Raw genomic sequence first — 18,715 nt, forward strand, 5'->3', positions numbered from 1 at the left:
ACAAAGCTGAAATATTTTAAGCAGACAGTTACCCCCATTTTACTGAATCTCCGATTTAAGTGTAACATTTGACAAGGTGTCCATTTTAATGGCATTCACCACAATCTTCCCTATTGAATAGCTCCTGGTTGTGTGCAGTCTTAAGTTAAAGATCCCACATTAATTTGCACATAATGCATTATTTTAGTGATTCCAAGTTTCTGGTTAGTTGAGTCTTCCTTTGATAGGTTTGAAACTGTTGTGACTCCTTTACAACCTCTTTCACTTTTCCCCTCCTTTGTGGCCTGCCTTTCATTCACACCTTTACTTGAAACCTACCTCTCTGTCCATCTCTCCTTAATCTCCTTGTGGTTCCAGCATTCTTACAACTCCCTCTTTTTATCCCTGACTTATTATGGAACCCTTCTGTCCATCCAGCCACTGCCAGTCACCTTCTAGCCCCTCTGTCATCTTTCAAATTCCCAGACCCCTTGTAACCTTCCTCTTCTCCTCTCCCATTGATCCCCGGGACAAAAGCACGGCATTCCACTCCTTCCTCCCTGCCTTGGCAAAATGGTGGCTGCCTCGTGGATCTTGCCCCCCTAGCTCCCAGCTGTGAACATTGGCTTCCCCAACTCTCACCACAGATGACTCCTGTGTTTATTGCTGATAGTACAGGAGAGAATCAAACTGTAATTGGAGAATTAACTTTTCACCCTTTCATTCCATTTGTCTTACAGAACCATATTTTCTGCCTCCTAAGTAGATCTTTCCAGGGTTATTTAGACATTTTCAAGGGTGGATTCCCCTCTGTCCATCTGTATTTTGAGCATCGATCAAGCATATTGTGCACTAAATTTACGATTTGGAAGGAAAAAGTGTTTGAGCCCTTGATTTCAGGAATTTTGCAATTGTAATTATCTTCAAGAAGAGACATAAATCATGCTGTGGAAGGTATTTAGGTGTTTTCCTCTTGATGGCAGGGAAAATCCTAACATTATTCCAGTGAATTGGTTACATAAGAAATCCTTTCAGAGATGTAGAGAGCTTTAGACCTTTCATGGGACCCTCCATCATAGTCTTTGTTGCCAAACAAATCCAAGAAGATTGTCAAGGACACCAAGAAATCTTCATTGCATTTGATTACTTGACCAAAGCATTTGACTCAGTAAATTGTGAGGTCCTGTGGATTATTCTCCAGTGATTTAGATTTCCAAGAAGCTTCTTCACAATCCTACAATTGTTTCATGATGATATGACAACAACTGTCTGGATCTGAAACAGCTACCTTCAAAAATCTGGACTGGAATCAAGTAAGGCTATGTGATCGTCTCCGTGCTATTTACAATTTACTTGATGATGGCTACTCACCTTACCAAAGATCAACTATTCTGCTATCAGCATTACATGCAATCTGGACAGAACATTCTCTTAACCTCAGTCACCTCCATGCCAAAACTAAATTGACCACCATAAGAATGCATGATTTACAGTTTCTGGATTACTGAAGCATTGTTGCCCAATCTGCACCAGAACACAGGAACTCTGCCTGACTATTGCCAAATAAAGCTCATATCAACACAGGTCAGGTAAATATTCCACCTTCTATATTTATTGGAGGACAGATTCTGAAATATGTTGAGTATTTCTCATACCTCGGTAGCCTCCTCTCATAAAAGACCACCATTGAGGAGTTCCGATACCAGATCAGCTGTGGCAGTACAGCCTTCTCTAAACTATGGTCATAAATGTTTAACCACAAAGTCTATGGCATGTTAAAGAAACCCCTCATTAACAGAATAGTTAACACTCTCTTCTAAAATACTGCAAAGGTATCTGCAGTCTGCAACTAATGGTGTACATTAAAACACCATATGATCATCGGTTGAACCACAGCTATTGAGTGTGTGTGTGTGTGTGTGTGTGTGTGGGTGGGTGGATGTGGCAAATGCAAATTTATTTGTAGTGAATTTCTGAAAGTGTTGAGTCAAAAAAGAGAAAGGTTCATTGGGTGGGAGAGGATTTGTGCAGGATCCAGTTCCCTTACATTGCTCAAAGGCTTAAGAGGCGGCTACACCATCCTCCTCACGGTTCATAGTACTTCTGGGATTTATGTCATCTACGAATTTTACTCTTTTTTTCTTTTAATTTTTCTATCGTTTCATGTCCATGTTGAAATTAACACATGAACATTGTGCCTTCTAAGACATTTTGAAGGTTTGTAAGTTTGTTGAGTCTGTTACATATTATTTTCGTGATAGATTTGTTCTTGGCAGTTTTGCCCTGGTTTCTAGGAGGTTGAAGGTGACCGTATAGAGTTTTATAAAATCATATAGAAATGGTGAATGGCAAGTGTCTTCTCCTTAGGGTGGAGGATTTAAAGACAAGGCGGCATATTTTTAAGGCAAGAGAAGAAAGATTTTAAAAAGACATCAAAAGCAGAAGTTTTACACAGAGAGTGGTTCATATGTGGAATGAACTTCCAGAGGAAGTGGTGGATGCGGGTACAGTTACAGTGTTTAAAAGACATTTGAATAAGTACATGAATAAGAAATGTTTGGAAGGATATGGGCCAGGTTAGGCAGGTGGGAAATGTTTAGTTTGGCATTGTGGTCAGCATTGACTGGTTAGACTGAACTGTCTGGCTCTGTGCTATATGACTCTATGACTGCAGTGAGACCTGGACTGTGAATCCGTGATACATAATGCCTTAAAAAATTTCACCAGTGATGCCACCACGGAATCCAATGGAAGACAGTTGAATAAGTGCTAGTGACCTGCTTGAAGTGGGCTCCACAAGCATTCAGACAAGATTCCTGCAAAATCAAACTCAGTATGGCCTAGATACTGTATCCAACAAGCTGAAAAGTGCCTGATCATGTTTTCTTAACTCAAATTATGAAGTTTCCATTTGAGGATAAAGAAAATGCTTGAAAGACACTCTGAATTTCTCTTTGTCATATGGGGGAATTGACATTAATGATTGGGAGGACCTTGCAAGCAATTGTTTAGAATGAAGACAACTTTTTTTAATCAAGCTGTGTCCCATTTTGAGTCTTAATGATGAAGCAGAGGAGAAAAGAAAAGCACATCATGAATTCTGGATTCTGCCACTTTAGATAGATTACACATCCTCTTCGTAGCCCTAGAACTACCATGGCTGCAATTTGTATTGCAAGTGTTTTTTTTTCACTCTTGAAGAAAAAAGATTTTTGTTACGGTGTATGAAGAATTTAAAGTTTAACTTAACTCTTTGCAGTTACTTCTCAAAGTTTTTGATGTCTAGTTAAATGTAATTCATCTACAGAATGTGTAGAATTCTGCACAAAAGACTCATTCTTGGACAATTATTGATACCCTTGTTAAAATATGAAGGACCTGGTTTAAAATAAAGATTCCTCTGATGTCAAGCCTCCACTGACATTTCTCTGAAAATGTTACCTGACTAATGTTTTTGTCCTTGAGCCAGGTTTAGGTGTGGCACAGATCCTGTTCCTTACATGATTCATGTTATGGTGATAAAACCTGCAGTAAAAGAATCCTATTTATTAACTAGGATGTGGTGTTGTTCTACTAAAAATGCCATTTTAATGTTTATTGAGTTTGACCTTGCGTTTTACAACAAATGTTAGAGACCAAAAGCAGTTAATGGAGAAATGCTGCGAGTCGTATTTCATAATTAATAAATCTATTAGAATATATAGCTGGTAATTTTATATTTAAAGTTATGGAATTGGTAATTTTTGCATTGCACTGCACATTGAACTACGTTTGCTCAGAGTTTCAAAGCTAAGAACAGTAATCTCATGCTAAATTTGTTTTACTCCTTAATGAAGGGTAGAAATTCACAGTACAGAGAAAAGTAATGCATCATATTGTTCATAATAATTGCTATGTAATCCTAATGTCAGGAATTAAAATTCAAACTCATGTAAACATTTTGACTACTTTCTGTGCTGCAGTCTTGGTTATTTGTTTTATGTTTTAAGGTTTAGTAGTAAAGGGTATCTTGCATGTGAACTTTGATTCCCCTTACACAAGTGATATTTTGCACGAGAGAAAAGGGATCTTGGCAGTTTCTCAGTTTCTAATATCACTGAACTCTATTGCACTTGTCATCATGCTATTACTGATCAGCAATATTAAAATGAAAAATAAATATATTAAGGTGTTTATCTTGAGAGAAGCACATCAATATGAATATAATTGTTTAATTGTAAGCTTTATAATTAGATTATAGAAATATACTTCCAGGTATTTATGTGTTTTAGATCACGAGGTCTGAGACTCCTGCCAATACAGAATAGGAAGGGCTCACAAGATATGACATGACCCCATTGTTTAAAATTTACAGAGACTTGTACTTAGAAAGCTCTGTAAAATATTGAGTAGGTGTGTGCACATTAATTGAATGAGTCCAGATAATTTTGGTAACTGTAAGGAACAATTATTCATAGAATATGGAACTGATCTTATATTTCTGCATTATGACCCAGGTAATGAGTATATATTCTCAGTTATATATCTGTAATTAGAGTTGGGTTGCCTTCTTTTTAATTTCTTTTTCAAGTAGAAAAAATTAATTGAACATGTGCTTTTCTGTGAATTTAATATAGAAATGTGATTGAGAGATTACATCTTCATAGAGGTTTAATATATTGTATCTTCCTTTATTTGTTTGTGGGCATATTGATGTATTTGCCCAAAATAACACAGTGGTGAGCTGCCTTCCTGAACTACTGCAATCCATGTACCTTCAACACACATTCAGTGCTATTAAGCAGGAAGTTTATAGTTACACGATTTTGATCTAGTGACAGTGAAGGCATTGTGATGGATTTTATGTGGCTAGGAGGGGAACTTGAAGTTGATGGATGCATCAATTGCCCTTGCCCTTCTTGGTATAGAGGTCACAGATTTGGAAGGGCTTATCGAAAGAGAACGATGATTTGCTGCATAGCTTTTAATAGCTGGTACACACAACTGCCAATATTCATTGGTGAAGATGGTGGATGAGGTGTGAGTCCATTAGACTACTTTGTTCTAGCTATTGTCAAGCTTCTTGAGTTGTACCCAGCCAGGGATTTCAAATGAGTTGCTGCTGTTCTTTCAAATCCAATACTAGGTTATTTAGGTTGAGAAATATGACACCTCAACCAAAGTGCATAAAAGCATAGGTTTGCTTTTGTAGCTTATCATGACAATATATAGTTCTGGTTGACCGTTCATAATTTTGAGTTGTAGAAAGTTTTGGCTCCTGCATATTTTATCATCTTAAGGTTTTGATAGGAGTTCAGCTGATGTTCTATCAGGCAAAACTGGCCATGTCATTGCAGTGGCTGAAAATTGGCAATATCTAAAGTTTGTTGGTATCACTTAATTTTATTGAACTTAATTGTTGTTAACTTCACGAGCCATCAAAAAAGAAATGTAGTAAAAAAGGTTAATTTATGAAGATTGAAATTGGAAGATTTAACATTTCTCCCAATATATGCACAAGTTCACAGCATCAAATATTCCTGTATCAGACATAGGAAAAATAATTGAGTAAAATTTCCAAAACCGTACTTAGTTCATCTGCATCAGTAGGTCAATTCCATTTTACATATTGCCCTCACCTTTGGGTGACAAAGTAAGTTAGAGATGTGTTATATTTTGCATCACTAATTGCTCATGTCACTGATAAAAGAGCTGATGTGTAAAATACAATTTGATCAGGAGAATGTCTCATGAAAAGACCAGTAGAAATCTTGAACTCACTCTCCAAAAGGCTGTTGATATTGTTGGGTGAGTTGGACCTTTCAAGACACAAATATTTTTCTGTAAGAGTTTCAAAGAATATGGAAAAAATGTTGGAATCTGCAACTCAATAATTTTGATAATGCATGATCTAATTGAATGATAGAGCAGACTCAAACAACTGAATGACCAACTGTGGTTCCCAAGGTTCCTTATGGAATGAGATTGATCGGTTGAGTGCCTTTTCTTGTTTTGAGAGTTGTTAAATGCTTAACTTACTGCTGCAAGAACAGATATGCGAATGAACTGGAAAAACCCTGTCTTTATAAGTTTCTTGTTAAACAATGGACCTTTGTCCCTGATTTTAGTAGTGAATGTAATCAATGCTTAACATTTTCCTCATTGATCTATTTTGTCCAAAAACGCCATTGTCACTCTTGGATGACAAATGCCTAATTTATGCATTAATTAAAGTACAAGTAGGTTAATTTGTTACAAGAAAGCAGTTTTAAACTTATAATCATCATCAAATCATAGAATCCCTACAGTTTGAAAACAGGCCTTTCAGCCCATTAAGTCCACATTGACCTTCTGAAGAGCATCCCACCCAGATCCACCTGCCATACCTGTAACCCTGCATTTCCCATGGCTAATCCACCTAGCCTGCACATCCCTGGACCATATGAGCAATTTAGCTTGGCTAACGCACCTAACCTGTACATCTTTGAACTGTGGGAGGAAACCAGAGCTCCCAGGGGAAACCCATGCAGACACGGGAGAATGTGCAAACTCTAATTGCCAGAGGATGGAATTGAACCTGAGTCCTGGCAGCAGTGAGGCAGCAGTGCTAGTATAGATAGAAGAAGTCATCTCTTGAATACAAATTTCAGATCTCAGATTTTCTATGCACAGTTCTATACAATACTCTTAATCTGAAACTTTCCATCTGTTATCTGAGCATCCACAATTCAGTTAATCAGTAATCAGGCACTGTAGGGTAAATGCAACTTTTAAGCAAACTAACCATGAGCCACAAGGGTGTTGGTTTAGGTACACATTGCAATATTTCCTTGTTACTGTTTGCTGCTAGGTTGTATTCAGTTTAGCTCTGAATTGGAAGTTTTTAAAAATTATTTTATACAATTTTATGGGAAAATAGGATCATTATCTGAAGAATTGAGGAAAACAGACTATGGGATTGAATAGTAAAGTAGAATTTATTTTCAGTTGTTTTCCCAAAGATCTAACAAGTCTGGGTCTCAGTCGGTTTGTCTTATAAGAAAAGATTGGACAATAACATGCTTATTACACAACAACAGACACAAAGATTAAAAATAGTTACGGATAAAAGATAATTAAACGTGATGTGGTTAGTAAATAATCATTAGATACAAAGATGTAAAAATAGTTATGGAAAAAAACTGACTTAAATGCAATGCAGTTATTAAACAGCAGGCACAAAGATTAAAAGTAGTTTTGGATAAAAAAGTTACTCAAAAGTGATATAGTTTGTAGATAAACATCAGATACAAAAGTTAAAAATAGTAACATGTAAAAGATACAGAAAAGTGATACAGTTGGTTCTCAGATGTCATTTCTTTTTGTTGTATTGGTCTTTGTCTTCTTTGGTAACGCCAAAGTTATCTGGCTTTGAGAGGCCAAATATGGCCACCCTGATGCAGGCCCCAGTTTCTCCCAAAATGTCCACTGAGCTCTCACTTACACCCAAGGCTTTGTGTGTATTGCAACACCATCTTCCCAGGCATCATGCTTCACTGACACCACTTTTCAGCCTTTTCAGCTTTTCGGTTTCATTTACCCTACAGTGCCTGATTACTTATTAACTGAATTGTGGATGCTCAGATAACAGATGAAAAGTTTCAGATTAAGAGGAAGGCCTTTTCAGCTGCTCTTTTGCTACAGCCCTAATATGATAAGGTTCACATCCACAACAGACACCAATATGTTGGATTCCTGAATTAAAAGCATCCCTTGCATCTCTTGTATCCCATCTGGCGAGAATTTGTGGCTCCAGAGTGAATGAAAATTCGAGAAGATCAATGAATTTCTGCTTGTTGTAGTCAGGTGTGTACAGAGCTGTGGGCTGCATCATGAAATGTGCTTTTAGTTTTGCAGCTGCTAAACCTTTTCTCATAAGTATCATAGTTTTGAGTTAAGTGCCTGGCTCAAAATGGCAGTTCACTCCAACACTGTCAGTAGCAACCGGTATAAGTCTACCTGCACTGTACCCTACTGATACTGCAGTCAAAATTATCTTTGGACCAATGCATAAGTGGGACCAACTGGTTTTCTGGATTCCTTCAAAATATGAACTGCCCATTCTGCTTCCTTCACGTGTTCAAAGTACTCAGCAAGCGTGAAGTTTATGTTTTTCTTGCTAAAGACATATAGTTATTTCCTGAAGATTGCCTTCATCTCTGTCTCACTTTTGCAGCTGAGGTAGGAAGAGGTTTGGCTGACTACCCCAGTAACAAGGAAATATGCCCTCCTTCATTAGCCATCTCCCTTGCAATGTCACATGCAGCTTCACTTTCATGCCTGAAACCTTTTGTTCCAAATAATTTCCTCTGTTTTCCAACTTGTCTTCACTTGCGTAAAAACTGAAATCGGCATGGCTATAAAGCCGGCTTTGAGGAACTCGTGGTGTAGCTGTCTGATAGCCTTAAGATACTCAATCGTTCCTTCTGGTGTCCAAGGTCCAGCTTCAACATGTTCTGTCTTTTTGAGAACAAAAGCAAACCCTCCAGCTCCAATAATGACCTCCCAGAGGACAATCAATCCAGAAGTGCTCTTTTGGCAGGAGCCTTCACTTGCTGGCTCTTAAAATGCACTCTGCTGTCCACTTGTTTCCAGCTTTGAGAAGTTATTACATACTTACAAATGAAGCAGTCTGACTGTGTTTCAGGCATGGACCCAGGAGGTTATTTATTTTCTTTCACTGGAATGGGGATGACAAATTTGTAGCTAAAAATTTGTTTGTTACTGTCCGTCATATTAGATGCTTATAGGCTATTTCTCAAAACAATTACACAGTTAATCAGGTTGTACGAGTGCAAACATAAGGTTGAAAAATTTGCAACAATTTTCAGCTAGAAATATCAGTTGGATGATCTATTTCATCCTCCTACAGAGGCTCCCAACATAATAGATGCTGGTCTTCAGCAAATTCGATTCATTTCACAAGAATCACAAAATGGCTGAACACAGTGAATATTGAAAAGGCTGTGGGCCCTTACAATATTCTGGCTATAGTGCTAAAGACATATGTTCCAGAATTTGCTGTGCTCCTTGCCATACTGACACTAAACACTGGAATCTACCTGTGTGGGAAAGTGCCCAAGTATATACAAAGGACAGGACAATCCAAATTGGCCAGTTCTTTCCTGATCAGTCTACTGTCATTTATCAGTAAAGTGATGGAAGAGGTTACTAACAGTAATTATTAATAACCTGCTCACTAAAGCTAAATTTGGCTTTCTCCAGGACTACTCAGTGCCTGACCTCATTACAGCCTCAGTTCAAACATGGAAAAAAGAGCTGAATTCCAGAGGTGATGTGAAAGTGACGGCTCCACGCTGGTGAGAGTCACACCTAGCACATCGGAAATTGGTTGTGGTTATTAGACGTTAATTATCTCAGCACGAGGACATCTCTGTAGGGGTTTCTCAGCGTAATGTCCTAGGCCCAATGTCAACCACAAAACACACACACTTGCTTCAGCATTGTGTGACAACACATTGCATCTCGTCAAGGGGGGATATGTTGGATTGTTACGTTGCACAGAATGGAACAAGTGGGATGTATTGCTTGGTTGTAAATGCTAAAACAGGGCACCTGTAGATTCTTCCTAACACTGACAATTTTTATTCATTTAAAATAAGGGGTGGAACAGTGGCTCAGTGGTTAACACTGTTGCCTCACAACACCAGGGACCTGGGTTCGATTCCAGCCTTGGGCGCCTGTCTGTGTAGAGTTTGCATAGTCTCATCGTATCTACATGAGTTTTCTACAGGTGCACCGGTTTCCTCCCACAGTCCAAAGATGTGCATGTCAGGTGAATTAGCTATGCTAAATTGCCCATAGTGTTCAGGGATGTATAGGCTTAGTGCATGAATCAGGGGAAATGTAGGGGAATGGGTCTGGGTGGGAACTCTTCAGAGAATTGTTGTGGACTTGTTGGGCCAAATGACTGTTTCCACACTGTAGGCATTCTATGATATCAGTTATGGTGTGAAACTGGATTACATCAGTACGAAACACAAATAACTACTGCATTGAAGCCAGAAGCTGAGTTGAGTCTTTCTACTTGTTCATCAGGTTGATGCCTGTGGCAGTCTAATAGTATGACTACACCCTTTCACACCCTTGTAGAAAGTTTGAAAAGATCTGGTTGCACAAGTTATTAATTAACGGAAATTGCCCTGCAGTTCATCACATTGTGATGAACCTGTAGACAGTTCATAAATAACCCACAGATTATGAATCACAAGTCTTATTGCTAAACCAGTATCCAGGTGGATATGGTGAATAATAATAGTTAAATCATCACTCAATTCAACTGCTGCAGCACCTGCAGAGTCTCCCTATGTTTCTTTAAGCCACCTACATCTCCATGAAAAGTACTGTACTTCCTGCTGTTCATGATCGATATTGTATTCTGCTCATATTCGTTGTGAACGCTATCATAGTATATTTCTAACATCTAGATGTTAGAAGAGGGTTGTGCTTGCCTGCAGTTATGTTCACTTCCAGTAATATCTTGCATTCCTTGCTTTCAAAGCTTACGTTGTAATGGCTACTTGGACAAAGTATCAGAGTTTGTGTCATGGGGATGAATCAATCAGTTTCAAGAAAAAAAAGGAAAGGAAAGGAGTAGTGATGAGAAATAAAAGAAAAAATTGGATGAAACTAATGTCAACAATAGGCTGAATCATGTAGTTTTAGGAAGACTGCTACCATCTTTTTTTTTAATTCAATGGAACTAGAAATTTATCTTGTGTTGTGGGTACCAACTGCAGTGGTTATTTTACATCGTCGAGAAAAGGTGAGAAAGCTGTGTTAATATCTTAACACATACAAAATAGTACTTTTAAAATCCAGATCATTATGATATTACTTCTCTGTGAAACATGGTGAGATTTGTTTGTATTCCCTGGTTTAGCAGTTGTACCAGTATATAGCCATTTTAAGGGTTTTCTGAGTTACTTGATATGAACAAAAGTAACTTTCCTATTTTTATATTTTTTTATATAATTCATTCACGGGATGCGAGCATCACTGGAGAGGCCAGTATTTACTGCACTTTCCTAATTGCCTAGAGGGCAGTTAAGATTTACCCATATTGCTGTGGGTCTAATGTGAGTCACATGTAGGCCAGACTAGGTAAGGATGGGCAGGAGGCTGCAAGAACACAGCAAGCCAGGCAGCATCAGGAGGTGCAGAAGTCAACATTTTGGGTGTAACCCTCCTTCGGGACTGCGGGTGAGTGGGGGGAGGGCAGATAGAAGGCAGATAGAGGGTACGACCTGGTTGGTCAATGGGAGGAATGAATCTGTTGGTGGCAGGGAGGGGGAGGGGCAGGGAAGGGGGTTGGGGGATGGGGAGGGAGATTATTTAAATTTGGAGAACTCAATGTTGAGTCCTCCAAGCTGTAGGGTGCCCAGGCGAAAGATAAGGTGTTGTTCCTCTAATAGGTGCTGTGGTTTGTTTTGGCAATGGAAGAAGGAGGCCAAGGATGGTCATGTCGGAAAGGGATTGGTTGGGGGAATTGAAATGGACAGGGACAGGGAGGTCCAATCGGCCTGTGCAGACCTGCTGCAGTGCTTGGTGAGCCGTTACCTAAGTTTACGTTTGGTGCATCAGTAAAACGTCCACTCATAGTGCTCCGGCAGGTGCCATCCAAATTAGCAAATACCTTTGAAAGAGTTAAAGAAATTATACACCTTGTGGTTAAAAAAGATTGTAAGTTGCTGACTACCAAGTACTGTTGAATTCTTAATTCTTAGATCCACAGACAGTCAAGGTCGTTAGGCACTTTGGATTTTCACAACACTATCTGATTATCATATAAATTAATATATTTAACGTTTCCACACTCAGTACAACATGTAATATTTTAGCTATAAAATGTTCCCTAAATGCTAAATACCTAAAGTGGAGAGTAGGAAGAGACTCAGTTTTCTGTGGCTATCATGGCAATGAAAGAGAAAGGATAATTCTAGTCATCAGATTGCAGAATCTTCCAGTAATCATAGAAGAATTCTTATTCAGGTACAACATGGTTTGTTTTTTCTTTAAAATTCGACTGTTTGCTTTTTGTCAAGAATGCTTACTTGTCACGGAGCATAATTTTCAAACCGTAACACAGGCTAGTATGCCACTAAGTGACCAGATTTTCTCCTTGAGCCAAGACTGCAAGTGCAAACAACCAGCGAGGAGGCCATATGTGCTCTGCAGTACAATGCATGGGACATTCCTGAATACATATATGTGTGGGCAGGTATTATCTAGTGGTATTAATTGCTAACTTTAAATTTTTGAATCCTGCCATGCAAATGGTGGAGTGTGAATTCAATTAAAAACCTGGAATTAAGAGTCAAACAATATCATGGATGACCATTGTCAATTGTCAGAAAAAAACCCATCTGATTCATGAATTCCCTTTTGGGAAGGAAATTGTCATCCTTACCTAGTCTAGAGTAAAATAAAACTGCAGATGCTGGAATCCAAAGTAGACAGGCACGAGGCTGGACACCTTCATGAAATAATGCTGAAAATTTGACTTTATAGTTGACCTCATCCTCTTATTTCCCATCACTGCACTATTTTCAGACCAGGGACGAGGTGGACGAGTTTTCTGCATTCTAACCAATGTTAACATAGCCTTAGCCCCGAACAAGTTGGTGATTTCAAATTGACTTTTCTTTGCCAGTGATGTTGCTGTGATTTCTTTATCCTTGTTCTAGGAAGAAAATCATCAAACCAAGTTAGACATAGATGAATATGAATGGATTGGAATTTTGAGTTATTTTCTTACGTTTTAAATTTTGACAGCAAATATCATTCTATGTTTCACCAGTGTGCTGTCAGCACAGTGACTCTCCCAGAAACACTGCTCTTTGTATCGACACTTGATGGGAACCTGCATGCTGTCAGTAAACGAACTGGAGAAATCAAGTGGACTTTAAAAGAAGGTAAAACATTTTTAATGGATATCATATTTAAATATACACAAATTGCTATTAAGGCTTTCTGCATATATAACTGAAAAATCAGCAAATGATGAAGGCAGCTTTCTGAGTTTAACCAAAATATAGCCAATTGATGGTAAACATCTTCACTCCCCACATACTTCCTGAAGCTGTCAACTCTGTTTCTATACCAGGGCTTTAGCCTCTTGCATTTGGTATTGCCTAAAGTATCTCTCATCTTAGTACTAATCAAGTCTGAATCTACATACCTTCTGAGGTCAGACAAGATTGGGCATTTTCAGACTGCTACAGCCATAGGCAGAACATTAGCCTGAGGGTTAGACCAGTGACATTGCCACTACATTACTGCCTCCCCATAATTATTTTTAATCAACCTGTTGAGGTATGAAGAGCTTTGGGACAGTTGGTTACCTAAACCCAGATTTTCTAACCCACAAGTGGCGACTCTATCATTGCACCATAGGACCTCCTAATATTTTGCTCATTATAAGCCTGGATCATCCATTAGGGTGCAGTGGCTGCTGTAAGAAAATTTATTCATCACACTTGCTTATATCAGTACTGAGAAATCTAATGTTAGTGAAGGTGCTGTGGATTTAGGTGTGGAGAGCTGATTTTTTTTGCTGGCTGTAAATGATCATCAAAAGCTTGATCTTTGTCTACAGAATATTCTTAATCAATGAACAAGAAACATGTAGGCAGACTAGCACTGTCAATAACAATACATGGATCCTCTTGCTCCATTGGTTTATGCATCAGGTGATTTCTTGATCTCTTTTGGGCCAAGTAAGAAAGGTGGTGTAATATTTTCTTGAAACCATGCAAATTGGAGACAATGTAAAGCACAGGAGAAGTAATAGCATAGTGGTAATGTCACTGGACTAATGATTCATCCAGAACCTCAGGGTAATGTTCTAGGGACATGGGTTTGAATTCCACCACAGCAGATGGTGAAACTTAAACTTAATAAAATCTGGAAATGTAAAGCTAGTCTAATGGTGATTTTATAATCACTGCTGATTGTCACAAAAACCCACTGGATTCATTAAGATCCTTTCGGGAAGGAGGTTTGCTATCCTTACTTACTTTGGCCTACATATGACCCAGACCCACAGCAATATGGGAGACTTTTAACTTGCCTCTGAAATAGCCTAGCAAACTACTTAGTTGTATCAAATCACTATGAAGCTCAAACAAAGGAATGAAACTGGACAGACCACCTGGAATCAACTTAGGCTCTGGAAATCAGAATAGCAAAGCATAGCCTTGAAAACCATTTAAAGTCTTCTTTACTAAGATCAGGAGGCTCATACTAAAACTGGAAAAGCATTGCACAGATGAATCAAGCAAATGTTATACTGATGGAATTGTACCTTACAATGTCCCATACCCCACGACTATCATCCTGTCTTTCAGATGTTTTGTCACCATACTAGGTAACATCATCAGCAAGTCTCCAGTGATGCACTGGTGTTAGTGACCCACTTTCTATTTATGTGTTTAGATTTCCTTGGGTTGGTGATGCCATTTGCTGTGCTGATGTCATTTCCTGTTCTTTTTCTCAGAACGTGGTAAATGGGGTCTAAGTCAATGTGTTAGTTGATAGAGTTCCGATTGGAATGCCATGCTTCTAGGATATCTTGTGCGTGTCTCTGTTTGGCTTGTCCTAGGATGGTTGTGTTGTCCCAGTTGAACTGGTGTCCTTCCTCTCCGTATGTAAGGATACTAGTGAGAATGGGTCATGTCGTTTTGTGGCTGGTTGATGTTCATGTATCCTGGTGGCTAGTTTTCTGATTGTTTGTCCAATGTAGTGTTTGTTACAGTACTTGAAAGGTACTATGTAAATGAAATTAGTTTTGCTTGTTGTCTGTATAATGTCTTTCATTAGCTGCTGTTTTAGTGTTTTTGTGGGTTGGCGGGCTACCATGATGCCAAGAGGTCTGAGTAGTCTGGCAGTCATTTCTGAGGTTTCTTTGATGTAGGGGAGAGTGGCTAGGGTTTCTGGATGCATTTTGTCTGCTTGTTCGGATTTGTTGCTGAGAAATCAGTGGACTGTGTTCGTTGGGTACCCATTCTTTTTGAATATGCTGTATAGGTGATTTTCCTCTGCTGTTCATAGTTCCTCTGTGCTGCACTGTGTGGTAGTTCATTGAAATAATATTCTAATGCAGCTTTGTTTGTGGGTGTTGGGATGATTGCTTCTGTAATTCAGTATTTGGTCCGTATGTGTTGTTTTCCTGTAGACGTTGGTTTGAAGTTCCCACAACAGATTCCGTAAATATAGCTGGGAAATTTCGCGCCAAAAAACTTTACTCACTAACGCATCAGACCATGAATGGACAGACACATTTCAACGAGCCATAGATATTAGACATCGACAAACACAGAAAATGAAAAAAACTAGACTGCAGAAAAAAACTAGACAAACTCACATAAAATAACAAAGTTAAAAATCACACAACAGCAGGTTATAGTCCAACAGGTTAAATTGGAAGCACTAGCACTAGCTTTCAGGTTGACAACCACCTGATGAAGGAGTGGCACTCCGAAAGCTAGTGCTTCCAATTAAACCTGTTGGACTAAACCTGGTGTTGTGTGATTATTAACTTTGTACACCTCAGGCCAACACCGGCATCCCCAAATCGTGACAAAATAACAATACAGACAACTCAGAAGCATGGATAAAAAACTTATCTGACCGACCCTTAACAAATACAGAAAAAACTGTCTTAGTAAGTGGATTAAACTACAACTTCCAGGATGAAGACAAGAAAGATTTCTTAGCAGCATCAGAAACAACACTGAAAGATTGAAAAAGGAAGGAAGCACACTCAATACACAAGAAAGGAAAGCATTAGACGGACTGAAAAAGGACTGAGAAAAGATAAAAACATTGTTATCCTACCTGCGGAAAATGGATGCTTGACAGTCATTTTATTTCAAACAGACTACATTGAGAAAGCGAGAGCACTGCTTACAGATACCAACAAGTGGTGATAGACCCCACAACTAGAGAACCGATCACAACCCTACTGAAAAAAACTTCAGAAATCTAGAGAATTAAATAAGACCGACTTCCAAAAAACGAAACCAGATGGATCCAAAACACCATGCATCTAAGGATTACCCAAAATTCACAAACCAGGAGCCCCTTCAGACCCTTAGTCTCGCTACCTAGTACATCAATGTATAGATTAGCCAATGAACTACACCTTGAATGAATTAAAAGAAAATGTTGTAGTGCCTTAATTGAGGGCTGGTGTGAGATAATACGAGATGACAGCAGAAGCAATATATCGAATGAATTGTAATCAAACCCTCCACAAGCCATAAAAATCTACACTAAAAAGGTGCAAGCCATTAACATATACAATGACATGCTTTAAGTAGGTGATTTCTAATTACAGTACCAGTTGTCAATCATCATTGTTCAGATAGTCAAATAACTCTGCACAATGCACAAGTGCATCATTGATATCTGAGTACTGAACATAGTAGAACCTTTACATAAGATCATGACATTGGAATTTTCTAATCAACCTGATCAGAGGTGTTATTATGCCCCTCTGGGGCATGTGGGACTTGAACCTGAACCTGCTAGAATAATAGAGATAAACGAGGGTGATAGGATTATTTGGCACTACTGAGAGTCAGCCTAAACTTGACTGACGACGGGTGGCTGCATTCTCTGTTGTAATAATTCTCTAGGAACAACGTTGTACTCTAGTCCTGTAAATCAGTTGGCAGGTGGGTGCAAACTTTCAGTGTTCTGGTATAAATTATCTCAATAAATTTGAGTAAATCTCAAGATTGTTTGGAAAGATATGAAATAGCTGCATGATTCAACTAACTTCTCAGTATGGGTTGGGAAAATGGAACCACAGGTTTAGCACCGTCACAGAGTTTCTGTTTAGAACTGCCACATTTCTCAAGCAGCTCTGAATTTTGTCTATAATTTATTTTTCAGATCCAATCATTCAAGTTCCAGTCTACGTTGCTGAGTAAGTTTCTGTTAAGCTTATTATTTATATTCTGAAAACTTCTACAGAATATAGGCTTGAACTGTTTCACTATGAAGACACCTAGTTTAGATTAGATTACTTACAGTGTGGGCACAGGCCCTTCGGCCCAACAAGTCCACACCGACCCTCTGAAGAACAACACACCCAGACCCATTCCATTACATTTACCCCTTCACCTAATACTATGGGCAATTTAGCATGACCAATTCACCTAACCTGCACATCTTTGGACTGTGGGAGGAAACCGGAGCACCCGGAGGAAACCCACACAGATAGGGGGAGAATGTGCAAACTCCAGTTGTTAACTTTGTGAATGATTAAATGTTTTTCATGTAACTGTTGGGTACTCAGCTTTTTGCAACTCAACAATGCTATGCTGATGGGTTGAGTAAGAAATTGAGTCAGTCAAAAACAGATAAGGCACATCCTTCACTTTATAATCAAAAATCCCCTTTCACTAAAAAAACCCTCAAAAATATACTATATAGTTTTTTTTAACATTGACAGTTTTCCATTTCCCCTGATAAGTTCTCTGCTCTACTGCCAATTTAGAGATGTTCACATTTAAATGTTGATCTCTTGCTATAGCAGTTTAAGAAGGCAGCTCACCACAACTTTCTCAAGGGCAAGCAGGGATGAGGAATAAATGCTGGTCCAGAATTTAACACTCACATCCCATGAAAGAATGAAAAACCTTCCCTCTTATCCCAGTCTTTCTTTGCAAGTCCTCTTTGGTCTCCCAGCCATTTTTCATGAGTCAGCATTGTATTTGCATTTTTCCTACAGCTTTGCTCATAGTGCCTTACTCTGTTGTAATGGTTTTCAGTCCATTAGTGACCTTTCTACATAATTTACATGTGCAATTCACCCAGTCCATTATAAACTGTGGTTTGTCCTTTACTGATGACTTTTGCACTTCTCCCAAATGTGAGAATGTCATTGAAGTTTTTGCAATCTCCAGGTTTCATGGCCAGGAGGTAATTGCTGAATACCCCTCAGTAATTGTTTTTTGATCATGTTCTTTCCATCTTCACTTGTATAAAATTAGTTTACCTTTGTTTCAGAGTGACCTTTTCTGTATTGTTATGAAGGTGTAGAGGTGTGCTGTACCTTTAAGAGAGTTGAAAAGCTAGCAAGGATTGACAAAGCACAGTGAGTCCTGAACAAGGTAATAATGTAACACTTAATCAAAACAAATAGCAGCAGCTGGGTTGCCATGAGATAAAAAAAATTCAAATTCTCCCAATCAGTTTAAATTATGCCCCAAAGTACCAAAATCGAATCAAATTTGACTGTAGTATTTTGATAATATTAAAACCATTGAAGCAATCCAATGTTTTGGGGTATAAAACCAGACATTTTGATCAGTTAGGGGGAGAACTGCCAAAGACCAACAAATGTAGACTGCTAGCTGAAGAGCTCTCTGAAAGGTATCTGTATGTGGGAAGCTTGTGCAGCAGAAATTGAGGCTGTCCCAGAGAGAATCTACAGAGGAAAATCGGCAAGGCTGACTGGTTTTGAAATGTGATTTTTTTTTTGTAAATCTTAATTGGAATTTTTTTGTCTGGCTCGTAGAGTGGGAGCTAAAAGATAGGTTTAAGAGAAATGAGTTGTAAATAGTTGTTGGTTTTAAAATTCTCTGTTGCACTTAAGGGATAAAGTGCTTTTTTACTTTAAATAGTGACCTCTGGGATGGTTCTTTGGTTTTTAACGGATTACAGCACAAGGTGAATCTTTTCTGTG

At 38.6% G+C, this 18,715-nt stretch overlaps 1 protein-coding gene and 1 pseudogene across 4 annotated transcripts in view; one reads left to right on the forward strand and one right to left on the reverse strand.

The window, feature by feature from the left end:
• ern2 (endoplasmic reticulum to nucleus signaling 2) overlaps positions 1 to 18,715 on the forward strand; it is a 129,825-nt gene that overhangs the window by 31,467 nt on the left and 79,643 nt on the right. For 3 of the 4 annotated variants that reach the window (XM_072559124.1, XM_072559125.1, XM_072559126.1), the window contains exons 2-3: positions 12,818 to 12,932; positions 16,918 to 16,951. In XM_072559124.1, the coding sequence (XP_072415225.1) occupies positions 12,818 to 12,932; positions 16,918 to 16,951 (149 nt within the window). Of the gene's footprint in view, positions 1 to 12,817; positions 12,933 to 16,917; positions 16,952 to 18,036; positions 18,141 to 18,715 lie in introns of those variants that run through there. The other variant, XM_072559127.1, reaches the window with a different exon arrangement.
• Positions 7,254 to 10,441, reverse strand: LOC140464748 (betaine--homocysteine S-methyltransferase 1 pseudogene; annotated as a pseudogene).

The sequence above is a fragment of the Chiloscyllium punctatum genome, chromosome 40 (genome assembly GCF_047496795.1).
Source record: "Chiloscyllium punctatum isolate Juve2018m chromosome 40, sChiPun1.3, whole genome shotgun sequence".
NCBI lineage: Eukaryota > Metazoa > Chordata > Chondrichthyes > Orectolobiformes > Hemiscylliidae > Chiloscyllium > Chiloscyllium punctatum.